This window comes from Martes martes (assembly GCF_963455335.1).
Source record: "Martes martes genome assembly, chromosome: 14".
Lineage (NCBI taxonomy): Eukaryota > Metazoa > Chordata > Mammalia > Carnivora > Mustelidae > Martes > Martes martes.
In genome coordinates, this window is record NC_137902.1 from 1,096,051 (window position 1) to 1,121,739 (window position 25,689).

A 25,689-nucleotide genomic window follows, 5' to 3' on the forward strand; every position below is an offset into this window, starting at 1 on the left:
GGGAGCGCCTGCTACTGAGCATTTGCGGGTAGGTGGGCCTGGCCGCCTTCTGTTCCCCTGCCCAGCTCAGACCTGTCAGGAGGCTGTGGGTTCCGAGTTAGGGTGCTTACTGTGAGATCCGGCAGATATGGGGGCTCTTATCCAGCTGTGAGGCCTGGAGACCCTTTTCCCTTCCTGCAAGCCTGGCTCTTGTAGGAGCACTGGCTGAGCTGTTATTGGGGGGGCGGGGGCGCGGTTCGGACCAGCATGTCTTGTTTCTCTCCAGTTTATGGGGAAAAGCTAAGATAATTGGGGTACAGTGTGCCTTGGCCGCAGACCCCAAAACTGAGGAAACTCCTGAGCCCCTTGTGACCACCAGATCTCAGAAGGACCTTGGAGATGAGGTGGGAGGGGGTGGCGGGGGCCGGTGAGGCAAGTGCCGTCCTGGGGCTCAGGGCCTCGCTTCTTTCCTGGTGGACCCTGCTTGTTGAGGACGCCCAGCCGTTGCCGTGGAAACACCTCAGAGGCAGCCACGGGCGACCCCCCAGCCCCTGGCGGCAGCATCTGCAGCTAACGGGGCGCCCTCCTGGGGTTTGGCCCTCAGTAGTGGCAGGAACGCGGTGGGGGTGGGGGCGGCGCAGCTGTGGCCGAGGGCTCAGAGCTGTTGTGTCCTGCCGGCTCCCGGAGCAGGCTCACAGCCCCTACTGAGACGTCCGGACACCCGGTCTGCACTCTGGGCCTTACCGGCCCGTGCCTCCGTGCCCTTGTTCCCATCACGTGCTTGACTGTGGCCTGACCATGCCAGTCGCCTTGGGGAACCCTGGGAAGGAGCATTGCTGAAAGCCGGGCTAGCGACAGTCACCAGAATTCACAGTGTCCCGTCGTGTCGGCAGGGGCCCGCGGCTGGTGGCCTGGTGCCGGTCACCCTTAGGCAGGGCGGCCTGTGGACCCGCACACACCCAGGCGCTGGGTTTTCCCACAAGGCTCCATTCTTGTAGCCACACAAATGGTGCAAATGACCCTTGGCAGGGAAGAGCCTCCCCCCATCCCAGAGAAACGCACGAACATACACACACACACACACACACACACACACACACCTGCCCGAATCAGCAAAACCGCAAAAAAGCCAAGCAAAGTAGACAATTACTCAAACTGATGATAGAAGTTGGAATCTTGACTAGGCCAGTGCACAGAAGAGATTTAAAAAAAAATTAAAACTCTGCTGTTTAAGTATCACCAGGTCCGCCAGTGCCACCTGCGGGCGCGCACCCCCAAGGCCGAGAGCAGGGACTCCAAAAAGTGTCTGCACCCCCGTGTTCACAGGAGCATGGGTCACGGCATCACGGGGGGCAGGGACATGGGTGCCCAGCATGGATGAAGGGATGAGGGGATGCGTGTCCTGCAGCCTTGAGAGGAGGGACGGGCCGGCACCTGCTCCCGCATGGAGGGATCCTGAGGGTCCTGAGTGTCCCCAGGCAAGGCCGGCCCCGGTGTGCTCACACTCCAGGCTCAGAGCCCCCAACGCTGTCGGGGGGGCGGGGGGGCTTGGCCTCAAGCCCCGTCCGCAGAAGCCGGGCTGGCTCACAGGTTTCCCGCGGCCGCAGTGCCCGGGACTCCCCGTGCTGCCGCCCTTCCCTCTCCATCTGGCTCCACGGAGTCCGTGTTCAGACTTAAGTTTCGTACATGACCTTACAAGCAGCTCCTACTTGGGGCCCCTGATGGGAAGGGTTTGGCCCCGGAGCCAGCAGTCATTTGAGGGACCCTGCCCAGCTGACCTGTGTCCATCAGACCTCCCAGAAGGGGCCCTGCTGGGCAGGCTGGGGTACGGACTGAGGGCTCTCCAGGGGTGAGGGATGCTGAGACGCAAACAAGCCACACCCGAGGGAAGAGGAGTGTGGGGGCGGGCACAGGCGCTGGTCAGAGAGCCGGAGGAACACCGTGCGTGCGTGCCGTGGGAGGACTTGTGAGGGCCAGTGGAGGCCCGTGCCCAGCTAGAAGGGGCTGGACGGGGCAGCAGGGAGGGCAGGTGCTGAGGGCACGGGCTCCTTCCTCTCCCTGCCCCAGGGAGCTCACTTGGTAGGGGGTCCGCTCCGGACGCTGCCCAGGCCGAGGGCTGAAGCTGTCTGCGACCTGCAGGTGCCCAGCCCTCTCCCGGCGTCACCGTCTCTCTCAGACTTGCAGTCCCAAAGAGAGCCAGCGTGGTGGCCTCCCTGGGGGCAGCGTCTAACAGACTGCCCGTCACGTGCTCCAAAGTGGGCCAAAGCACAACGGGAACTTGCTGGCCTCTGGGTCACCCGGGCCTTGCTGTGCCTTAAAATAGCCGCCTCCCTAGAGACCGATTCCGGAGAAGGAGGACGCTCCCACCCACTTTCTCGGTCTTGTCCCTGGTCAGCGCGCAAGCGGTTGTTACCTTGGTTGGGCGCTGCTGGGGGCCGAGGCCAGAGAGGCGCCCCCGGTGGGTGGACGCCGAGGGTGAGCCCGCAGTCCCCCAGCAACCGAGGGAGAAGGAAGCTTCCTTTGCCAGGCCTGCTGGGCGCGCTGCTGATGGCTGGAGGCTGTTCTTCGGGACTGGGAGGTGGTGGGGCACCCTTGGCCCGGGCTGCTGACCGTGGGAGCCCAGACGGTCCATCTCTGGTGAGCGTGTCTGGACATCTGTCGCTTCTGCCACCTCCCGTGGCTCAGGCAGTGCCGTTTGTCAGGGCAGAGACCCCTGGGCCCCCAGAACCCCGAGTTCCAGGCCTCCCCATGCACCGTCACTGAGCTGGGCCCCACGTCTCTCGCCAGCCAGTCTGTCCTGTGGGCTCTGCCTCATGGGGAAGCAGGCCGGGCCCACGCTTGGGCTGCTGAGGCCCCGGCTCGGGACCCACAGCCACGCGGCGCGGCCTCACATCTTCTTTCGTTTTCCCTTTTGGGAAACCTCAAGCCTAAACACAATGGGGGGGAGGAGAAAAGCCACCAGCCCACTCTCCGCTACAGCTCGGGGTCATCTTGTTTCAGCCGCTTCCCGTCCCCCGCCCCTGCCCACGCTCAGGGTAGGTGAACCGGACCCCGAAAGGGTCCCACTGTATCTTTGAGCCTCTCAGCGGGCACCTCGGCTTGCATGGTCTCGGTCCCTCGGGCACCTGGGGTGACCCGTGCGGGTCGATCCCACCGATGCGTTGTGGCGGTTTATTTGGTGGCTCAGACCCACACGAGGCCCGTCCCCTGTCCCCCTTCTCGCCGCACTTTCTTCGTGGACACTCCAGGTCAGCGTGTGTGCTGGTCCCCGATGTGCTCCCAACCAGCCCCGCCCTCATGTGAGCGGTCACGTCTACACCGGCGGGGGGATCCGGTGTGACTTGCTTCCAGGCTTCGTCTGAGTTAGGCCGCCAGGGATCATCCCCCTCGCCCACGGCTTCCCGAGCAGAGCCGAGAAGTGGCGTCCCGGCTGCTACAACGTCGTCCCCAACTCGCTGCCGTGCTGACAAAGAAACGTTCTCTGTCCCTGAGGTGGTGGACAGCTCGTCCAGAAGGACACGTGCCTTCTTCCCCTCACCGGACAGCTGTCGGGGACAGAGCTGATCCCGGGTGTCCTCTGGCGGCCAGCAGAGCGGTGCTCTGTGGCCACGCTGACACTGTGGACAGGACGCCTTGCTGTCCCCGGTACACGCGCTGTGACGCTGTCGACACCCAGTGTGATGGTGTCGCCGCTTGCTGGGGGGACTGGACTCGCTGGGGGGACTGGACACTCTGGCCCCAAGGAGCAGAGCCTTGGTTTCCCTATGGGACCTGGGCCCTCCTGGCGGGGGGTGACACTCACCGACCACAGTCTGGGCACCGGGGCAGCTCATTGCTCCTGGACGTGGCCGCTTTTTATAGGCCTCTGTCGTGGCCAGAGCCGGGAGGTCCACGGGGGGCTGGGCACTCATGGTCCCTGGAAGTCATTCCTCTCTGATGACCTGCCTCCTGGACACACCCCATTTTAGTCTTATTTTGCTCTCAATTCTTCGGTTTCGCCCTTGGCGTTGAATGTGGTGTTTGTGTAGGACACGTGCGTGGTGCCGTGTGGAGATCTGTCCAGCCAGGTCGCTCAGGAATGCGCAGCCTGTCCCACCCTTCCATCCTGTTTCCTCCTCCCTCCTGGGAACATCCCTGGGAAGCCGTGCGGTTTACACGTCCATTCGTTTCTTTTTCATATTTTCCTATGAAATCCGTGGTGGCCTCCCATGCGGCGTTCCTCCAGGCGTGGCTTTTCGTGCTACAGGATTTCTGGACCTGACGCTCCACCCGCCAACGCTCTGTTCTGTGCTGGCATGACACGGGGCAGGCGTGCTGACGGGTGTCCCGTGGCTGCGACAAAGACCACAGATATAGTGGCTCCAGCCCCGCAGATGTATTCTGTGGCAGTGTTGGGGGTCGGAGGTCGGCTGTGGGCGAGCCGTGGGCTGACGTCAGGCTGCGGGCAGGCTGGCTCCTTCCAGAGGCTCCAGGGGCATCGTCTACTTCCTAGAGGAGCCTGTGGGTCCTGGTTTCCTGGCCCGTGGTCCCGCATCCCTCAGACCCTGCTTCCTTCTGTCCCTTCCGCCTCCCTCTTTGCCTTGTACGGAACCCCATGATGACCCCAGGCCCGCCCGCGTGCTAGGGGACGATCCCCATCTCAGGATCTTTCACACGATCACATCTGCAAAGCCCCCTGTGCCACATGTGGCGACAAGTCCACGGGTCGCTGGGATTCGAGCGTGGATGTGTGGGAGCCAGTGTCCACCGAGCGCAGCCCCTGGGGGGAGTGAGGGTCTGTCCCCAGCGGTGCACTCTCAGGCAGGGCCACAGTGACCTGCGTGAGCCTCCGCACAGCTTCGCCAGCGTCTCCGTGGGCTCATTCCTGGACGCGGACGCGTGGGCTGGGAGGTAAATGCGTACGTGAGTGTCCTCTCGCGCCGGCCACCATGCTGCTCTCCTGCCCAGCACCTGCCATGCCACATGTCACCGGTGCTTGGATGTTCGCCAGTCTGACGGGAGAGAAATGGCGTCTCTGAGTTTTTGCTCTGCCTTCTGTGACGGCCAGGCCGTGCCTCTCCCTCGCCGTGCGGAGGCCCTTCGTGTGTCTGTGCCGGTTCTCCGGTCGGGCTGACCCTTCTCTTTGACTTCTAGAGGCTCGTTAGGTCAGGGACACGCACGCTTTGTTTCTGGTGCAGATTACAAATCTTCCCCCCGAGTTGTGTTTCAGACGGACGTGTGTCCCCCACATGGAAGATGTCCGGTTTTCGGATCTTGTTTATTGGCCTTTCCGCTTGTGGCGGGGGCCCACGTCACAGGAGTGCTGTCCTGTCTCGGGTCACGGAGCTCCCGGGCACGCTTTCGTGGGTCACGTCTACGATTCAGCTGCACATTAACGCTCACGCAGCCGGAATCCATCCTGGCTATCGGGGTCACGAGCGGACCGCGTTGGATCCGTTCTAGACGGGTCTAGCCACTCCCGCCCCCGGCTCAGCCCACTCTTGAGTCTTCCCGGGGAGAGCACAGCCGCCCTCACCCCTGTGCTCACTTTGAGCCTGTCAAACCCGATGTAGAACCAAGTCATCTGCTAGCAGAGGTGGTTTTAAATCTTTCGTTAGTTTTTGGCCTTGACTCCAGGTGCTGCATTTGCTGGCTGGGGTGGGGGTCTCTTGGGAGCCACTGACTCTTGTCCCATTTCTCTGTCCACATTCCTCATCTGTAGCAGGGACAGTCTCAGGACCTGCCCCCTGGGGAGCCGTGGGGATGAGATGAGATGAACGTGCCCCCCCCCCAGGGTGCACGGGGTACCTGGTCGAGGGCCTGTGTGGACGACGGTCCTGTGTGGCCAGGTCCTGCCAGCGGTTGGCTCGCCGACCATTCTGCTGGGGGTCCTGGGGCAGGAACGTGGCCAGACCTGTCCCTTCTGCCTGGAAAGGGAGCTCCCTGGGTGGCACTGGGACCCTTTAGCTTAAGATGATTAATAAAATATTCTTTCCTGTACGCCAGGCCTGCTGGTGAAACATCTGGGAACAAGGAGGACAAGATCCCGGTCCGTGGGGCTGGAAGAGGTGGGCAGAGGCAGGTCAACAAAGCACATGCGGACGAGAGCGGGGAGGGGGGGTCTCAGAGCACACAGAGCCCGGCACACCTGCCCCTCCCACGCGCACCTGCCACATGGACTGCCCACCGTCCTGGCAGAGCCCGGCGCCGCCCCCCCCACCCTGGGCGAGGGGCCCGCCTGCCATGGGGCTGGACGTGGGTCCCCGGTTCAGGGAGGCCAGGCGTCCTCTGGGAGGTGGTGCCGTGTAGACCCGCGCTCCTGCTGTCTTTCCTCCAGCCCAGCCGGACTGCCCGCACCCCTCCCCGGCTCCAGAAGCTCCCCGGGTGGGATCAGGAGGGACGTTCCTCATAACGTTTGAGGCTTTAAGTACCTGTTGTCAGGCATTTGCTTTCTGGGGAACAAAAACTACTTGGAGAGGAAAAGAGCTTGGGTGAATCACTAAATCTGCAAAACATGCCGGCAGCACGGAATTAGAATGGCAGTTACCAAGCCATCAGCCGCCCCGGCTTCTGGCTGCTCCGGGCGCTGCCCACGGAACCCCAGCCCCCGGGGCCGGGCCGCGGAGCTCCTCGTGCATCAGGCGGATCCCATCCTGTTGTCCGCTTCGGTCCTCGACTGGAGGAAGCAGCTCAGAAAACCCAGACCAGGGCTGTGGAGGAGACGGTTGGACGGGGCAGCCTGCTGCCAGCCCCGGAGCCCCAAGCACTTCTACTCTCGTCCCGGGAGTGCACCCGAGCAGGACGGCAGGGGCCGCACGGACAGCTGGGGGGACGGCGCTCAACCCCGGCACCGCAGACCCTGCTCCTCTGAGCTCTCCTGTCAGAGAGCCCGCGGGGCCGCCAGACCTGGCCTTTCCAGCCCAGGGGGGCTTCAGCCCCTCTCTGGGGGCTTGACGTGACCGACTCCACAGGGGAATGCTGGCGCCCTCGGGACAGTGACCCTGTGGGCCCTGCAGCCCAGCAGCCTCCCAGAAGCGGTGTGGTCGGCCGGCCTGGGTTAGAAGAGGGGAGCCAGGAGGCTGGGCTCTCCGAGGAGAGGGCTGCACGGGAGGGCACCTGACAAGTGGCCAGGTGAGCCCGTAAAGCGTTCAGACCAGGGCTCAGGTTAGAGGTCAGTGTGGGGGGTCAGGTAGAGGTCAGAGAGGGGCTCAGGTTAGGGGTCAAATCGGGGGCTCAGATTAGAGGTCAGAGGTAGGACTCAGGTTAGAGGTCAGTGTGGGGGGTCGGGTAGAGGTCAGAGAGGGGCTCAGGTTAGGGGTCAAATTGGGGGCTCAGATTAGAGGTCAGAGGTAGGGCTCAGGTTAGAGGTCAGAGTGGGGGCTCGGGTTAGAGGTCAGAGCAGCGGCTCAGGTTAGAGGTCAAAACTGGGGCTTGGGGTCGAGGACAGAGCGGAGTTTCAGGGTAGAGTCAGAGCTGGGGCTTGGGTTAGAGGTCTGGGTGGGGGGTTGTTTTTTTTTTTTTTTTTCTTAAAGATTGTATTTATTTATTTGACAGAGAGAGAGATCACAAGTAGGCAGAGAGGCAGGCAGAGAGGAGGGGGAAGCAGGCTCCCCACTGTGCAGAGAGCCTGATGTGGGGCTTGATCCCAGGACCCTGAGATCATGACCTGAGCCGAAGGCAGAGGCTTTAACCCACTGAGCCACCCAGGCACCCCAGTGGGTGGGGGTTTGTGTTAGAAGTCAGAGCAGGGGCTCGGGTTAGAGGTCAGAGTGGGTGCTCGGGTTAAAGGTCAGAGCAGGGGCTCGGTTAGAGGTCAGAGCAGGGGCTCGGATTAGAGGTCAGAGCAGGGGCTGCTTGGAGGTCGTCAGGATGATGGACACCAGAGGGAAGCAGGGTATGTTCATAGATGGGCACCCTCGGAGGGTCTGGGGACTGTGTTGTGTCCTGAGGCCACGGTAACGCAGCACCGCCACTGGGGGCCTACGACAGCAGAGACACGGTCCCCCACAGCTCTGGACACCAGAACACCAAAGTCAAGGCGTGGCTGGGCCCGTCTGAGGCTTGGGGGAGGCGAATTTCCCACTGGACCGGAGTACTAGTGGACACAGGACAGGCAAAGAGAACAGCACGCGTGCGTTTAGGGTGAGTTTTATGTGACCCAGGAGCCCTCATAAGGAAACAGACACAAAGAGGCGGCCAGACCTACATGTTTCCATCTGGGTTTGGACAAAGAGGCCGGTGCAGAGGAGTGACTGGACTCGGAGAGCGGAAGGGGAGAGTCGCGTGAACATGGCCCGTCCAGAATTCTCTCGGCGTCGACGTCCCATCCTCGGCGCACACGGTTCTCCCGGGGCAGGGAGGACCCCGTCCACCGTTTTCCACATGGGGCTTCTTTCAGGAGGAAGACGGGACGGTCAGGGCGCCTCTCCTGCACCTGCTGGTGTTTAAAGGTCTTAGCTCATGATGTGTGAGCCCGGTGGCGCACTTTAGTGGCGGTCCTCCTCCTCTCCCCGCTCCCCTTTGAGACGCCCCCCAGAGCGTCCCCGTTCAGACGTGACGCCGGCAGCTTGCTTCTTCTCTCTCTGAGCCTGTCTCTTCGTCTGGAGCAGAGGTCAGGTTAGCGACACGGGTCTCCTTTGACGAGGTGGGGTTGCACATGGACCCCCCACCTCAAGGCCAGGTTCTGAGTCCGCAGAGGCCGCCGTTGAGAGGAGGTCGGGCGGTGGACGCCTCTGGTGGGTGGCAAGGAGGGCGGGGGCAGCTCCGGAGCGTCTCCTGGTTTGCGGCCCGCTTGTCCCGGGTGAGGGTCTGGGGAGCTCCGGGGAGCTTCCCGAGGGGCCCACGCCGCGGCCGGCACGAAGGCCGTGCACGCAAGGTCTCTGCGGCGCTTTCTCAGAAAGCGTCTGTCGAGTCGTCCGGCTGCCGTGGGGGGTGCCGGGGAAGGGCCGTTTTCATGTTTCATGTTTCAAGGCAGAAGGCTGTGGGGGGAAGGCCGGTTGTCCCCAGAAAGCACAGAACGGCGGGCCCCGGCTGACGCAGAGGACGCCCGGCGCGGGTCCCCAGGCCCTGTCGCTACCACCGAAACACAGGCTCTCGGGCAGGGACGCGAGACGCGACGGGGGTCACGCCGCGTGTTTGCAAAGAGGTCGCGTCTCATGGAACTCGGCCCGGCATTTCCGTGCGTCTGGCAAGAATAGTGGCTGACCACGTGGCTCTTCGAAGTCTGCTTTGCTGGAAATTTCCCACAGGGTCCCAGATCCGATGTCGCCTCTCGAGGCTGAGAAGCCAGGTCACCAGACTCTGCCTCCAGGCCCTCTAAATTTGGGTGAATTCCTGTCTTCCAGGTTCCCAAGATATCCCCAATTCCTGGGCCTGTCAAGAAGTGACCTTTACTCGCCTGTAGGGCCAGGAGCCCCGCGTGCACACCAGGCTGGCACGTCCCTTACCTCAGTCTGGTCCAGCGTCCCCTGTACCGCTTTTAAATACGACCTCCCCGTCAAAGTCTTGGTGACATCACCGTGAGTTTAATTACGTCCCGCGACAAGGAGAACAGACTCCTCCTGCATGTAGACACGCGGGCGTGAAAGTCGGCGTCTTTAATAACAGTCGCTGAGTTTCGGAGGAGTCGGGTGGGGGGAAGGGGCAACCGTCTCAGTCCTGCTCGTGAAGGTGGGATTTCCCGGATGGCCCATGAACCACGGAGAGCTTGAGAGAAAGGAGATGAGATTTCTTTTCTTTCTTTTCTTTCCGGGCAGGCGGGAAGTCTTGAGTAAGAGTGAGGGGAGTGACGGGGGCCTGGGGGACTCAGTCAAGGAGGCGTCTGCCTGCGGCTCAGGTCGTGATCCCAGGGTCCTGGGGTCGAGCCCCGTGTCAGGCTCCCTGCTCAACGGGGCATCCGAGAGAAACAGGATGTCTTAAGTCTGGAGACCCAAACATTGGAGAACCAGCAGGGCTTCAAACCAGAGGTCATAGAAGAGGTCACCATCCTCATGAGGTCAGCCAGGGCCGTGTGATTAAATCCAGTTTCCTGAAGCCACGAGCTTCTCCATTAGAGTTTTGGAAGGTCTCTGGCTCCACAGCGTGATTTCAGAGTTACCAGAAACTTCTCCTCCGGGGTCCCCGCGGAAGCCCTTCCCGGGGACTTTCTGAATGAAGACGGAGGGCACCAGTGTGCGCTCGACGGCAAGACGGCGACCATCTCCGAATGGGGAGACGCTGAAAGCAGCCCTGGTTCGAGATCTGACGAGAGCTTTTTGCAAAATGCTGCAGCTGACGAGGATATTTGGTTATTCTTGTGGCTGTGCCATTTACAACAACTAGAATTACCAGCGATTCCACAGACCCCGGGGGTGTCGGCGTCGGCCACTCCGCAGCATTTCTGAAACACGGGTGTTGGCAGCGCACGTGCGAACAGCATAAAGTAAGGGTTAGCGACGCTTCCCGTCGGACAGCTTCCCGGTAACCGAACATGTCATGTAAGCCCAACTGGGGAATGTCTGTATTTTTCTAAGGACAAATAACAAATCAATAACAAATCATAACAAATCAAAAAGACTGTTAGATTTGATTTGGGGAAGTTTGTGAAAATAGGCAGACGTTTTAAAATATTTGATTAAATAAGATCACAGATCACAAAGCTTACTTACCAATTTAACCAAAGTGACAAAGACTTTAAAAGCAAATACAGGAAGTAACATGCTTGGGGGGGAAAAGACCACTTTGTTCTTCCCTGGCCGTGGGAGGGCTGTGCTCGCGGTTGTGTGACAGGAGCCCGGGGAGCCAGGGCTGCCCGGCTGGACACAGGCAGTGGCCGTCCGAGCTCCCGGGCTCTCAGCTCGCTGGGAGCCGCCGAACGTGCCTCGTTGGGTGGAGGTGGAGACGTTTCGGAAGCTCCGGGCTTCTCCTCCCGTGACCTCGGTCGGGAGACCCCGGGGCTGGGGGTGGGGGGCATCCGTCTGCCGCTCCGGGTCCCTCGGGCGTGCAACGCGGGGAGAGCCCGCAGGCCGTCCCCTGTCCGCACAGTCTCAGAGATCCTGAGCAAGAGTGTGGGGAGCGGCGGGGACAAGCGGGTGACTGGGCTTTAATGGCTGCAGTCACAGCCGACCGAACACGTTCAGATGATCGCCGGGAGCCCCGGGGCCGCTCCTCTTTGTCCGTCTGTGTCTCCTGGGACGGCCCCAGATCGTTGGCCCGGCCAGTCGGGGATGCAGGACGGCCGGTTGGGAGAGCGCTTGGGCTGTCCCTCCTGCAGATGACTTTTGGGCTGTTTTGCTGAAATGAGAGGGTCGAATCCAGAAAGCACATGGTTCTCACACTAGTGGCCTCACACGTGGGAGGGGCTGGAAAGGCCTCGGTGGTGGCCTCACCTCCTCCCGGTCTCCGTCCACAGCCCCAACAGCTGGGAAAGCGAGCAGAGGTGGACCACGCTGTCCAGGGACACCGACTGCCCTGCTCGGTCCCCCACGGCTCCCAGGACAGTGGGTGGCCAGCCACGTCGGCTTCCTGGGGCCACTGTGACAAACGACCACACACCGAGGACCCTCCCTCTGGGCGTCACATTTCCTCTTGCCGGGGACCTGCGCCCCCCCAGCCCGTGTGGAAACCCGGCCCCAGTGAGCAGGGGTCGACGGGCGGGGTCTGTGGGAGGAGCTTGGGTTAGGGGAAGTAGCGAGGGCGGGGCCGGATTCACGTCTGCCTCTGAGGGCGGGGGGCAGAGACCAGACTGTCCCCCTGCGCGCCCTGAGGACCGGCTGCGGGAGGACCGTGCGAGCAGACGCCATCTGTGAGCCGTGGGGTCCTCCCCGACAGCGGGCTCTGCTGGCACCTTGCACTTTGCCTCCCGGCCTCCAGACTGGGAGAGAACCGTCTGCTACTTAAGCCACGGGGTCTGCGGTGTTTGGGCAGCGCCGCGGAGCCCGGACGCCTTCTTGGGGCTCTCACCTCCCACTGCCTCCCGCTCGTGAGGACCCTGCCGGGCAGTCTGGGACAACCTCCCGGGAAAGTCACACATCACAGGGCACGGGGACTAGGATGTGGGTGTCCCTGGGGCCATCGTTCTACTGAGCACGGTAGAGACACAGCCGTGGTCGGTGGACATGTGGGCACGACAAAGCCGTGGGGGACGTCGGACTGCCCACAGGCACCTGAGGCCTCCTGGACAGGGGTCTCTGTGCTGCGCGTGGCCACAGTGGGCAGAACCACCCCAGGGGGCTTTGGGGTGTGAGCTGTTCTCTGGCCTGTCCTCTCTGGTGGCCTCCTCAGCCCCGGCCGGCGTCCTGCTGCTCCGGGTCAGCAGGGGTCCGCACGGGTGTGATGTCCCCGCAGAGGAGCCACCGGCACAGGGGTCCCTGCCCCGTCCCCACCAGCAGAGTTCTGTCCATCCCGACGCCCCTTGGGGACCACGTTTTCAGGACTGTGCTCCTTTCAGAGAACAGACATCCTGTCCCCCTGTTCACTTTGGGGGAGAGTCAGGGAAGACGGGAACCGCTCCCAGCCTTTATCTGCATGGGAAGGCCTGGGCGGCACGGAGAGGGCAGGACTTGGGCTGTGGCCTCCCTTCCCACCCCCACTCTTCCCACCCTCAGGAACGGGGCTCCCGTGTGTCTGCCCCCGCCGCCAGTCTGGGAAGAGCGTCGAGGACGGGCTTAACTTGTGGCATCAAGACCATGTGGGGGGTATTTGGAAGTACGGAGCGACGCAGGTCTGAGGCCGGCCCGCGCGTCCCCCGGGCTGCGAGCTTCCTGGCAGTCAGCCCAGCTAGAGGACGTTGTAGGCCGGGCTTTGCGGGGGCCTGGGTGCCCTGCACGGGTTCCCGGGCAGCTTCGAGGTGGGAGCTGGCCAGGCTCAGAGCTCCACGTAGCTCAGCCTGGCAGAACGCCCCCTCCACGCCCGGGGACATCACGCCAGCGAGCTGTGCCTCCCTCGGGGCCGGCAGGGAGGTGTGTGGGTGTTGCCTTGGAAACCGCCTCTGCGGCTCACGAAGGTCCTGCACTGGGTGACGCGGGCGCTCGGCTGACGGCGCTTGGTGGTTGTGTCCTGCGCCCCACAGCCGATGGTCACCCACCGCCGGCCTGCCGGACACCCTCAGGGGAACAGAGCAGACGCCAGAGCGGCGGGGGCTGGGGGTGCCGCTTGCCCGAGCTCCAGTCCCGTCTCTGCCCGCCCCGGCCCTTCGTCTCCACGCTGTGCATTAAAGAGCACAGCCTTGTGGTTTCTGCTTGGCTCCGTAAGAACCACCACGAGTCATTAAAAACCTTTATAAACTCTGTTCCAGTGGCTGCGCGGCGTTTCACGGAGCTCACTTGCCCGTGTCCATGAGGTTGTTGGAAGATAAGGTTGCTCGAAAGTCTGCTCCAAGCAGTTTGCTCAACTGTGATGAACATTTCCTTTAAAAAGCACCTTCATTTCTTAGGATGCGTTCCCAGAGAGGGAACGTGGGCTTCCCCCAAGGGCGGATCCCGCGGGTGTGGCCCGAGACTCTGATGCTCACTGACACTTCTGGTCCAGGACACCAGCCTCTGGGTGCGGCGCCCGGGACAGTCTCCCACCCACCTGAAGTCCAGAATCTTCCATTTCCTCTCCTTCTTTCCCACCCCACCCCACCCCTGGTTCCTGCAGCTTGGAGACCTGAAGCCCGAAGGCGTGGGGCCCCTCGCAGGTGACTTCGGTCATCTGTCCATGAGCGGTCTCCCTACAACTTGGATGGGGGACGTGGCATTGCCCCTCCCCTCCCCCCAGCCTATGATTTTGTGCGTTAGCCCTGCTTCCTTTGGAGACCTTGGTCCCTGGTTCTGATGGATGCCCCTGGCCGCTCGGGCTTGCCCCAGCTGCGTCTGGGCTGCTTTTTGGGTCTCTGTCCCACACGTGTAAGCGCTGCCACCGATAGCACTAGTCGGCTGTATAGTCCAGTGCCCTGGGGGACTGGCATGTGAGAGCCGTGTGGGACCCTGTCGTCACAGGAGGGTCCCTGTCGCCATGGGGATGGTGGCCCAGGGTTGATGAGGACAGCAGCTCGCGCACACGGGGTCTTCCCGGTGTGGGTCTGTGGCTGAGGGGTCTTCCTCGACCTCCCTTGGCAGCCCTCCAAGTCAGCGGCTGCCCTGAGCGCCGGGAAGGGGTGCCGGTCACCCGTGGGGAGGGGCCCGGGCCCCGGGGCCGTGCTCCTGGCTGGGTCCTGCCCCACCAAAGACATCCCTTCATTTCTGGGTTGCGTCTGGCACGGGTGGGCAGGGGTAGGGGTGGCGGCTTGGACGCAGACGTCCCGTCCGTCCTCCAGGTGTGCATCGTGCAGAAGCGGGACACCGAGAAGATGTACGCCATGAAGTACATGAACAAGCAGCAGTGCATCGAGCGGGACGAGGTGCGCAATGTGTTCCGGGAGCTGGAGATCCTGCAGGAGGTCGAGCACGTCTTCCTGGTGAACCTGTGGTGGGTGACCCCGCTGCCACCCTCCCCTGCCCCCGGGGCCCTTCCCCGCGCTCTCTCCTCCCCTGCCCTGGGGACTCCCCATGCACTCCGCTTCCCTGTCCCGGGGCCAGAGCTGTCCAGGCGTGCGGGTCTCCCCACCCACAGGAAGGCCAGGCTTTCCCGCCAAGGGGCCTGTGGCCCATGGAGTCACTGGCGCTAGAGTCAGTGGGGAGAGTTCCGGGGGCCTGAGCTCCTCCATAAAATGGGCACCAAGACCAGCTCCTGGATGGGAAGGAGCCTGTAAGCGGCAGTGAGATCACCGTCCTCTTTCCCGCGTGGGAGTCCTGCTGCACAAGGGTGCCTCCCCACGCAGGGTCCTCCCTGAGTCCTCCCTGGCACCTTCCATCCTGGGTCCGGGCTCCCTGATGGGCTTACAGACCGGACCACGTTCTCGAGGGCCCCGTGGGCACAGGGGCTCAAGTGGCTGGGAGGGCGCGCACAAACGGAGTTCTGGTCCTGGTAGTGCCACCTCGGGACGATGGAGCTGAGGGTCCCTCAGCTGAACGTGGGGGAAGGGGTGGCCCCACCAGCCTCTGGGGACAGAAGTGTGGGACAGGGCATTGTTGAGAGTGATCTGGTGCTAGCTGCTCCAGGGGACACACTCAGGGCTGAAGACCCCCCAGGGGTCATTCCTCTGAGGCCTCCGCAGGGGCGAGAGGTTCTTCAGCATAGCCAGTAGCCCGAGTCGGATCCCGGGGTCCTGCCCGCTTGTAATCAGGATGCAGGAGCTGGCCATGCCGCAGGGAACGTAGCCTTGCCCGGGTACTAGTGGGGACAGACTGGGATGCCAGGATGGTAGGGCAGTGGAGCCCGGGGCTGCCCAGGCCTCCTCCAACTCCTCACCCCGGACGTGGGCCCGGCCTCACGCGCTGTGGCCGCAGGGCCCTGCGATCGTCTGGTCCCCATGCTAACAGAGGGGATGGCGGGGCCCCGCTCCTGGGGAGTGCCCGTGGGAGGTTGGGGGTGCCCAGACCCTTAGATGGGGGGGTCATCGAGTGCGGCGGGTGCTGTGACCCCAGCTCCTTTGCCACGCGTGTGCCACGCTCTCGCATGGTGCCCGCAGGTACTCCTTCCAGGACGAGGAGGACATGTTCATGGTCGTGGACCTGCTCCTGGGCGGGGACTTGCGCTACCACCTGCAGCAGAACGTCCAGTTCTCCGAGGACACGGTGAGGCTGTACATCTGCGAGATGGCACTGGCCCTCGACTACCTGCGTAGTCAGCACATCATCCACAGGTGTGTGCCCAGGGGGTCGCCTGCCTGCCCGCCCGCAGGGTGGCCGCGCTCCAGCGGGACCCGGAGAGGCTGCTGCACGGTCTCCCCGGCCCCGGGCCTCCAGACCTGCCCCCACGTGTGGCTCTCAAACCCGTCGGCTCCAAGCCGGCTCCACAGCTGTGCCCCTGCTGCCCCTGGGGGCGGCTTCTATGCAAGCAGCCCCAGGTGGGCCGGGATCGGGGTCCCCTTCAGCTGGTCTGTCCAGCTGCTGGGTCCTGGCCACCACCTAGCCGAGGCCGTTTGCTCATCGGCCATGCCCCCGGGGGATCGAACAGATTTTAGCAGAAAGCGGATGAGGAAGTTGAGATGGCGCGTTAGAAAGTCAGGTGGACAGGGTCTCTGTGCCTCTGCCCTGGAGGACTATTACCCCGTCTCGATCCAGGCGCAGACGCTGACTGAGCTCCTAGAGTCAGGCACGAGGAGGCCCGAGGCCAGCTGGCGGGAGGCTTAGACCCAAATCATCAATTCTGTGCAGCCCCAGGGCTCTGGGAGAGGGGCCGGCCCCGGGGTCTGGGTGAGGGGGCCCGGCATCTGTCCTCCGGGGGCTGCGGCACCCCTGCATCCGGTGCATTCGCCCCTGTCCATCGGGCCGCGGCAGGTGGCGGCTGGAGGTGCCCCCGGCCCCAGGCCCAGAATAGCCAGTGTCACCCGACTCCATAAGGATGGTGCCAGGTCCATCGTCTTAAGGCCCACTTTGGTCTCTGGGGCGTCTTCCTTGAGTGGGGAAGGGCCCGAGGGACCCCCCTGCCCCGCCGGGGTCTGCAAGGCACGAACAAGGCATGAACCGTCGCCCCGTTTCCTGCTCCCTCAACAGAGACGTCAAACCTGACAACATCCTGCTGGACGAGCAAGGTGAGCCGAGGCCGTGCGAGGTCGGCACGGGGCGGGGTGGGCGGCGCGCACCTCACCCACGGGATGCATCTCCCGTCCTGGGGACACTTGCATCGTTTTCTCTGCTCGCAGGGCATGCGCACCTGACCGACTTCAACATCGCCACGATCATAAAGGATGGGGAGCGGGCCACCGCACTAGCCGGGACCAAGCCGTACATGGGTGAGCCACGGCCGCTGGCCTGCTGGGTCCGGCCCGGGCTGGGGGGCAGGGTAGGGGTTGCTCGGGTCACTTCCCTGCAGGCACAGGGCTGTGTGGGACGGGTTGCTAAGAACACCTGGGTGGATCCCACCACCCACACCAGGGGGGAGGAGGGACCCCCAGGCGGTCAGTGGGGAGGGGGCCCCGGGGCCTGTGGGTTCGGGGCACTCAGCTGCTTCTCCCTCCTGGAAAGCTCCGGAAATCTTCCAGTCCTTCGTCAGCGGTGGGAGCGGCTACTCCTTCGAGGTGGACTGGTGGTCAGTGGGGGTGCTGGCCTACGAGCTGCTGCGTGGATGGGTACGGAGCAGGCTGTGTCCCCCAGGGGTGGCCCGAGCCCTCGGGGAAGGATGAGGCTGCCCCCCCATCCCCAAGGGTGCCCAGCGTCTGCGCGGAGAGACGCTGAGCAGGTGCAGGAGGGCAGAGACCTGTTAGCAGGGCAGTCGTCTTGGGACACTCCTGTGGGGGTCTCTGTGGGGTCCCTGTGCTCTCACCCTGGTGTCCCCTCCTGGGGACCTCCGGGACCCCCCACCCTGGAGGACGGCAGCCCGTCCTGGCTTCACGGCCGAGCCACCTGGGCCCAGACCCTCTCGGGGGTGACGTGCTTCCTCCCGGGCCCCGGGCTCCCCTGGGAGCTGCACCCGCGTGGGGGGGAGGGGGTGGGCAAGTGGCGGGTGCCTCTGGCTGTGGGCTGGGGCACTTGGTGCAGCGCTGCCTCCCCCGCCCCAGAGGCCCTACGACATCCACTCCAGCAGCGCCGTGGAGTCCCTGGTGCAGCTGTTCAGCACGGCGAGCGTGCAGTACGTCCCCAGCTGGTCCAAGGAGATGGTGGGCCTGCTGCGTAAGGTGAGCCCCCCCGCCCGAGGACGGCCACGAGCACGCTGGCCACAGGCCCCGGGAGCATCCTGAGAAGACCCGGCCCCCACCGCACCTCGACCGGCCTGAGCGCGCGGCTGTAGCAGCCCAGGGGGAGCAGCCCAGGGGACCGGGTCAGGGCTGCGGTCCGCGCCCATCTGGGGTCCAGGGCTGGGCTGGCCCCACTGCTCTCCACTCAGGGAGCCCCACTCGGAGCACACTGGTGCCTGTGGGGTCAGCACGGGGTGTGGACGAGCTCGCTCGACACACAAGGCCCAGCTGGCTCCTGGCCCACAGAGCTCTCCTCCGCATGCACTCACCCCTACTGGACACCTTCACCCCTGCAATGATCGCCAAACAGCCAGAGGCCTCTCCCGGTCCCTGTGGGGCTCTCCACCCAGTCTGCACTGACCGCTCTGCCCAGGGGCCTCCCATAGTGGGACCTTGGCCCCCAGGGACCCAAACAGGGAGTGGGACCCATCCATACGCCGGGCTTCACACCTTGGGGAAGCCTCGGGTAGGGTCTCCCGCATTTTCTTTAAAAGGAAGGACGGCATGTGGGGGGCACGTAGCCTCCGTGGCCTGGCCACACCGGGCGCCCTGGGGCTCCCTCGGGGCCCTGTCCAGGTCCTTACTGTGGCCCTCCTTGCCACTAGCCGGGCCGAGGCTGCCGCCTGCTGGTGAATTGTGGGAGACGGTCCCTGGGGACCCCACCTTGGCCAGGCCGTCCCATCGGCCGCATTACTGCACTGACCCGGGGTCGGTTCCTTCCTTGCCCGGCCTTGAGGTCCTTGCAGCGAGAGCTCCCTGGAGTTCCCTGGCCCGGGGCAGGCGGTCAGCCATGCGCACCGGGGTCATGGGGGCCTGGGCACCGTCTCACGTGGGCCCCGTTCCAGCTCCTCACGGTGGACCCCAAGCACCGAGCGTCCAGCCTGCAGGACATGCAGGCGGCCCCGTCCCTGGCCGGCGTGCTGTGGCAAGACCTGAGCGAGAAGAAGGTGGCGCCGGGCTTCGTGCCCAATGTAAGCCGGGGAGGCGGTGGGCGGTGGCTCTGGGAGGGCGTGGGCGCACCGCTGGCAGGGCTCAGCTCCCTGTCCCCCCACAGAAAGGCCGCCTTCACTGTGACCCCACCTTCGAGCTGGAGGAGATGATCCTGGAGTCCAGGCCCCTGCACAAGAAGAAGAAGCGGCTGGCCAAGAACCGGTCCCGGGACAGCAGCCGGGACAGCTCGCAGTCGGTGAGGGACGCGCCCCACCCCTCGAGGCCCGCTCGTCGTCCTCCTGTGCAGATGGGATCCCCGCCGCTCCGTCCTGCCCCTGGCTGTGGGGCTCCGGGGCTGGGGACCCATCATGCCCAGCTCTGCCCCCGGGGTCTCCCACACTCTCCCTGTGTGCGCCTCCTCTTACGGGGACACCTAACCCCAGATGACCCTGTCCTAACCTGACTCTGTCACATTCCGGGGAGCTGAAGGGTAGGATGTCACTCTCGGGGGGTGGGAAACAGAGTAACCCTCAGCAGCCCCTCTCCTGCCCCGGGAGTGTGGGGGCGCCCCTGGGGAGCTCGCGCTGTGGGCGTGGGACCAGCCCTGCCCCTGTCCCCCGGGTATAGCTGGTCCTCACAAGAGCACGTGGGGGTACAGGGGTGGGTGGCAGCGGTCACAGCGGTGACCCTGTACGCCACGGGTGCCGCCCCACTCCTGGACCCGTCTGAGCCGGCAGAGGCCCCCAGCCCCAGCGCCAGCCCCTGACACCTGCTCCCCCCACACAGGGGTGAGGCGGGGAGTGGGCGTGGGGCCCGGCTGCTGGTGGCGCCCCCAGCGAGCGGAGCTGGAATTGCGGGTGCGGCCCCGCCCATTTCTCCCCTCGGGACTGTTTTGCTCTGGGTGTGGGGGGAAGACGCGGAGCCCCTCACTCCTTCGTCCTGCTGGCATTGCTGGGAGCCGTGCTGTTCCGAGGCAAGGGGCCCACCAGGGAGGCCGCAGGCGTGCGCTGTGGGTTTTCTCTCTTTCTCGTGGGAGGTGTCGTTCTTGGACGCGCTGGACTCTGTGAACCGCGGCGTGTCCACTCCTCTCTCGCTCCCGCTTCTGGCGTCTCACCCGAGAAACCGCCGCCCGACGAAGGCCACTGAGGTCCGGTCCTGCGGCTTCTTCTGAGTGTTGGCCCGTCTCACCTCTGGGGTCTGCTTTCGGGGGGTTTCTGCGGAGAGCGTCAAGTCGGGGTCCGGGGTCGACCTTCGGCAGGTGGACGCACTCATCCGAGGGCTGTGTGTTGGACAGACCGTTCTTGTCTCATCGAATGGCTTGGCCTCGTTTTCAAACGTCAGTCCACCACAATAAGGGCTTATTCATGGACTCACGATCCTATCCCTTGATCTGTGGGTCTCCCTCGTCTGCCCGGTGCCCGCCCCAGCTGTCCTGACGAGCACAGCTTTGGCGTCCGCTTCGAGATCAGGGACCGTGAGTCCCGCTCTTTGTCCTCTTTCAAGATCGCTTGGCGGCTCTAGGTCTCTCGCATTTCCGGTGAATTCCCAGAGGTTTGGGAAGTATGTCTGCTCCGTGGGTCTGTTTTTGGCCGGAAGTGGAGCCGGTCTCACAAGCCCCTGTCATTCCGCACCGGGGTGACAGCTGTCGGTGTCAGCGTTGCCCACACACGCGCGCCTGCAGACGAGGATTCATGCGACGGGTTTACTCGGGAAATGCGCCCGGGCGGTTGGTGTCCGAGTCTCGAGGACAGTGACTTTCACCTCTGCAGCCCTCAGCTAAGGGTCGGGAGGGCTGCACGTTCCTGTGCTCTTGTGACTCGCGTGCGTGTGCGTGTGTTGGCCGAGAGCCGAATGGTGCAAGTGTGGGCGTCCTGCCCCAGAATAGGACGGGCACACGGACACGGCACAGGCCTTCCTGTGGACACGCGCCCCCCAGTGTGTCCCCCACAGGGGAATAGGGGTCCTCTGGGCACCCTGTGGTATGTGAGGCCCGCCTTGGCACCACCCGCTCCCACCGTGCCCTGGATTGTTCTGGAACCAGTGCTCAGGCTTCCTGGGAAAACCGAGAGGAGCACGGTTAGCTGGATGGACCACAAGTCCGGCCGCTGCACGTCCTCCGTGTCCCCTCATGTGCCTCCCACCTTCACTTGCCCCTCTTGGGGTCTGCGTGTTGGAGGCTCCCCTCCTGGTGTGACGCGGACCCTTGCCCGGAGAGCTCGGAGCCCCCAGCCACATCATTTCTCAGGCGGGAGCATAGGCTCTTGTCCGTTCATTATCAGCACGAAGTCAGGCAAGGCTAAGGTGCATTCTCGGCCCAGAAGCCCCGTCTCCTCCTGATGGTGGAGGCCGGTCACTCAGCCAGGGTGGCGACTCCTCTGGGAGGCCACGGTGGCACCGCAGTTACTGGCAAGGACAGAGCTGTACGCGCCGAGGGCCTTTTCTCCAGTGGGCACTGACCCGCTGCTGGGAGGAGCTTCTGGGCTTGGGGTGCCCAGAGCCCACGCGGGACCGGGCACAGTTCGGATCCCCCCACTGCAGACGGGTGTGGACAAGGACATCTGGAGGACGTGCCACTTCCTGCTCCTCTCGTCTCATTGTCGTCATGGTCAGTGTGGTGCAGGACTGCGAGTGTCAGACGAGCGAGGCTCTTTCTGGTTCTAAGCCCAGCCTTGGGCCAAGACCACGGAAGTGCCACCGGCCACCTCGGGCGACTGCAGAGCGGTCCTCGTCCTTCCTGTGGGGGGCATCGAGAGGATGCCTCTGTCAACCCAGAGGCTGCGTGCCACGCCCAGAGCTATGCATGACTGTGCCGCCGGCTCAGCCGCTGCGCCCAGAGCTGCCACAGGGTCGCGCGTGCTGCGGCCCCCCTGTCTGCCATGGCCCAGGCGCCAGGCTTGCCAAGGGAGCGGGAGGAGAATGGGAAGCAACATCCCTGTGCCCTGAATGTTCGAAGGCACAGGTACAGACTTAATGTCGCGGATGGGGACACTCGTCACTGCCCAAGCAGGCTGTGATTTATTTGGAACCCAGGCTGCTTTGTTGGGACGGGGGCAAGACCTTCTCCGGCTCCTCCACCGTGACCCGGGGACGGCCACGAGGGCTCTACCAGATGCCATAGGAGTGCGTCTTGTTCGTGCACTTGGTGGCTGGCAGTGGACGCGACAGCCACTGGGTGGGGCTGGGGTGGCTGCCCATGAGGTGGGCGTGGCCAGGTGTCCGCTCAGATCTCACCTCCAACAGACCGGCGAAGGCAGTCCCCCTTCCCCAGGTGTGCTCAGGAGAGCGGTCCCAGCTGTCCTTGGGAAATGATGGTGATTTCCCGTCAAGGTGGCTGATGACAGCTTGCTGCTCTTGTACCCTTGGTCTCCCTGCGCGCATGTGCACGTGTGTGTGAATGTGTGTGCACGTGTGTGTGCACGTGTGTGTGCACGAGTGCTGCTCTTGTACCCTTGGTCTCCCTGCGTGTGTGCACGTGTGTGCGTGTGTCTGAGTGCTCACTGTCTACCTCTTTGAGTGTTAGGAGCACTGTCTGTGGCACGTCAGATGTCACTAGACCCCGGGCCTCGAGGTGACCTGCTTGTCACCACAGCCTCACTACCTGTGACCATGGTCACTCCCACCTGGTTAGGTGCAGCTACATCACATCCAGGCTTCTGTCGTTCTGGCTTGCCGTCGTCACTGTGGACGTCACTGTGGAGGGCAGGGAGCGCCGTCGTAGACAACAGGCAGTGCAGAGCTGCTCCGTGATGCCCCGGCCCTCGCCAGCTCACTGCTTAGCTCCTTTCGGGCCTCCAGGAGAGCACGATCATCCAAAGGTCCTTGGTTCTTGACTCTTGAGCCTGTCGACCCCAGACGGACTCTAGCTGTCCGCTTCTCTCGAGACTGTCCCCCTCGACACTGGCCCTGTCTGTTCTGGAATCCTCACTGGGCTGTCATGTCTCCCATGATTCCGGGAGCCACCCTGCAGCGTACTAGACCCCGCTCCAGGGGTCTTGCCAGAGAACGAGCTCCCCGGGCATGGAAGGATGCCCCATGCGGCCGCATAGCCCACGCCCCGCCCTCCCACTGCCCTCCGGCGCTCACCCAGCCTGTCCTATCGCGGCAGGGAGCGCCTTTCTGACCTCAGCAGGTTCTGCACCGGCCGTGCTGCTGGCGACTGTGCCGTTCTGAGGCCGGGAGGGCAGGTGGAGGCAGATCTGGGGGGAGCTGCTATGTGCCACCTGCAGGAGCCCGAGTGGGGGTCCCTCTTGCAGGCTCGTGGTACTAATGTGCCCACCTGTATCCACTCAGAGGCCCCCCCAGGTTCCGGAGTCCAGCTCCTTTCTTCCCATGGCCTTGGCTTTGGCGCCAGGAGGGGAGGGAGCTAAGCCAGGTGTGGTTTCTGGCCAAGTTTCATGCTGCGGACTCTGCCTCCACGTCAGCATCCGCTCCGAGGCAGGATCTTCCATCCTGGGCATCCTCTGGGCCCTGGCTAAGGGCCACTCAGGAGACACACCCCCCCAGATGCTGTGGCTGCTGGGACAGAGTTTCTCCAGCAGCCCAGAAGATCTCCAAAGAAAGCCACAGGTGCAGGCCGCAGGAGGAGGGGGGGGGCGGGAGGCACGCTCCGGAGTCCACCTGCGGGGATGTGAGAGCCTCGGAGTGTCCACTGCACTCATCGGTATGTTTTTCTGACTAACAGGAGAATGACTACCTTCAGGACTGCCTTGATGCGATCCAGCAAGACTTTGTGATTTTTAACAGAGAAAAGTGAGTGTGTGGGGGGGGGGCGGGTGGCAGCAGGCCAAGAGGGGTTTGAGGCTCTCTGGGCCACACAAGTCCTGAGCCCCAGCAGCAATGAGGCACCAGGGGGCCTGGGAAGTGGACAGCCACTATCCTAAGGCATCTGGGTGCAGCCCTGGGGGCAGAGCGTCCCCCAGTTCGGGCTGGTGTGGGAGGGCTCCCTGGGAACTTTCAGTTCTAAACAGGGGCCTAACAGCCAGACTCTCCTGGGGAGACACTCGGTGCACTGCCCGGACAGGCCGACGGCTCACGGCCCTGTGGAGTCGCATGGACTGCTACCTGCTATGCATTCCGTAACCCTTACTGAGTGCCAGGGGCTGTGGGTCGGGGAGATATGACAAGCCACACACCGCTGACACACCTGCTGCAGGGGAGGGAGGAAGCCTGGCCCCGTGGGCTCAGGAGAGGAGGGACAAGGAGGGCATGGAGGGCATCCTGGAGGAGGCAGCTCTGAGCTCTGTCCTGCCTCAGTGAGCAGGACGATGTGTGGGCACTGGTTTAAGGCACTGGCTTCCATCCTGGAGGTCAGAGGCCTGAGTTAGAACAGACTCAGTCAAGCTCTCTGCAAAGCTTTGTTCCAAAACAGCTGACCCACCGAAATGCACATACACCGGGTGTCCTCAGCTCTGCTCACCAGCCCAGTGCACGAGCCTGAGGCCACCACGGTCACACAGGGCGCTGCTGGGCTGGGTGTCGCTCTCAGGTCTCCGCAGCGCCCGCAGGGGCACCGGGTCCAGCCATGCTCCCAAGGGACCCGTTCTGCCAGTCCTCGGACAAGTGGGGGCAGGCCACAAGTGCCCTGGGGCTGCTGGAGAGGCTGCAGAGAGCCCCTCGTTGTGTTTCCCCACCAGGCTGAAGAGGAGCCAGGACCCCACAAGCGAGCCCCCGCCCGCCCCCGAGGCTGGGGATGCTGAAGAGGACCGGGAGGCCGTGCACCCTGTGCTGCCCATGTGTGGCTCCCTCTGTCCCTCCCGCCTCAGCGAGAGTTAATGCCAGCTGCTCTGGATACTCAGTCTGCCGGGACGACAGGACAGGTGGCGGGCAGTGGCCCCACATGGACGTTCCCAACCAGGCAGCCCCGCTCCTCCCAGCACAGAGCCGGCTGGTGGCCCTGCTCCTCCCTGGTCCGGATTTCCCCGGAGCCTGCGTGCTGGCTCTCGGGGGCACAGGGCACGGGGAGGCTGTCAGTGTGGCCGAGGGCTGGGAGAGGAGGCCGAGTGCCCCCCTCCCCGGAGGCTCTATTCCCTGCAGTTGTGGCCTGTGGCCTCTCCTGGTGGCCCCGTGACCCGTTCCCCTGACCCACTCCCCCTGGTGGGCACCAGCCCTGCGGTGGGCGCTGGACACCATGCGCGGGCCACCAGGGCCCACTCAGGCTTGTGCGTCCGGGGGGAGGTGCAGAGTGTTTTTATAGATACTCCTGCGGTGTTTCTGTAATTTCTCACCTCTGAGCATCACGACATAAGAGCCATTCGGTGTCCGTGTGGTGTGTCACGTGCCCGTGGCTGTGGGTCTGTCCAAGACCTGTCCACAGGCTGGGCGGCTCCCCCAGTCCCACAGCTGCAATGGGGGCGCCCTGGGGGCACAGGGCCTGCCCCAGAACCAGCACCAGCACCGCAGGTCACACGAGGGGCTGGCAGGGCCAGGTGGAGGAGGCAGGCCCCCAGCCCTACTCGCCAAGGGCTGGGCAGTGAGACACATGACCTCACGTGTTCACACGGGGACACAGGGCTCTGGTCAGCAGCAGGAAGCCAGGGTCCAGAGGTGGCCAGCTGCAGGATGCCCTGTGGGGGGGTACCAAGCTCCCAGGAGGTTCTAGGGGGAGACCTGGTGACGTCGGAGACTCGAGCAGAAGAGGTTTAAGGTTTTGTAAAAATATGTGACTAGTGAGCACATAGGTGGCCCCCTTGGTTAAGATCAGGTCTTGATCTCAGGGTCTTGAGTTTAAGGTTGTTTCCTGCGTTGGCGGCAGGGAGGTGGGTGTGGCCTGGCTCCGTGATCATCTCTCTCACCCGTCCCTGAACACGGGCCCCAGCAGAGCCCCAGAAACCTGGCTGGGAGGCTGCACTGACCCAACAGATCTGGTCCGGCAGGAACATGGAGACCACCAGGTTGGACCTTCTCTAGAGGCCGGCCTGGACCAGGGCGGCTTCACCAGAAGCCCAGATTCAAGGGTGGGGCTGTTTGTGTCCCCCCAGAGGACACAACGGGTCAGCACGGGGCACGGACGCCAGCACGGATGCCGGAGCGTCCAGCAGTGTGTGTGTGTGTGTGGGGGGGGACCA

At 63.8% G+C, this 25,689-nt stretch overlaps 1 protein-coding gene across 2 annotated transcripts in view; it reads left to right on the top strand.

Moving 5' to 3' along the window:
* Positions 1-24,874, top strand: part of STK32C (serine/threonine kinase 32C) — a gene marked incomplete at its 5' end in the record, with an annotated part of 69,753 nt that extends 44,879 nt beyond the window's left edge. The window contains 11 exons of one of the 2 annotated variants that reach the window (XM_080823537.1): positions 14,234-14,385; positions 15,488-15,661; positions 16,515-16,552; positions 16,664-16,753; positions 16,986-17,089; positions 17,519-17,635; positions 18,541-18,666; positions 18,750-18,881; positions 22,916-23,191; positions 23,307-23,374; positions 24,259-24,874. In XM_080823537.1, coding sequence (XP_080679663.1) covers positions 14,234-14,385; positions 15,488-15,661; positions 16,515-16,552; positions 16,664-16,753; positions 16,986-17,089; positions 17,519-17,635; positions 18,541-18,666; positions 18,750-18,881; positions 22,916-23,191; positions 23,307-23,374; positions 24,259-24,397 — 1,416 coding nt within the window. In that variant the 3' untranslated portion in view covers positions 24,398-24,874. The remainder of the gene's footprint in view (positions 1-14,233; positions 14,386-15,487; positions 15,662-16,514; positions 16,553-16,663; positions 16,754-16,985; positions 17,090-17,518; positions 17,636-18,540; positions 18,667-18,749; positions 18,882-22,915; positions 23,192-23,306; positions 23,375-24,258) is intronic. The other variant, XM_080823538.1, reaches the window with a different exon arrangement.
* Positions 24,875-25,689: the final 815 nt, after the last annotated feature.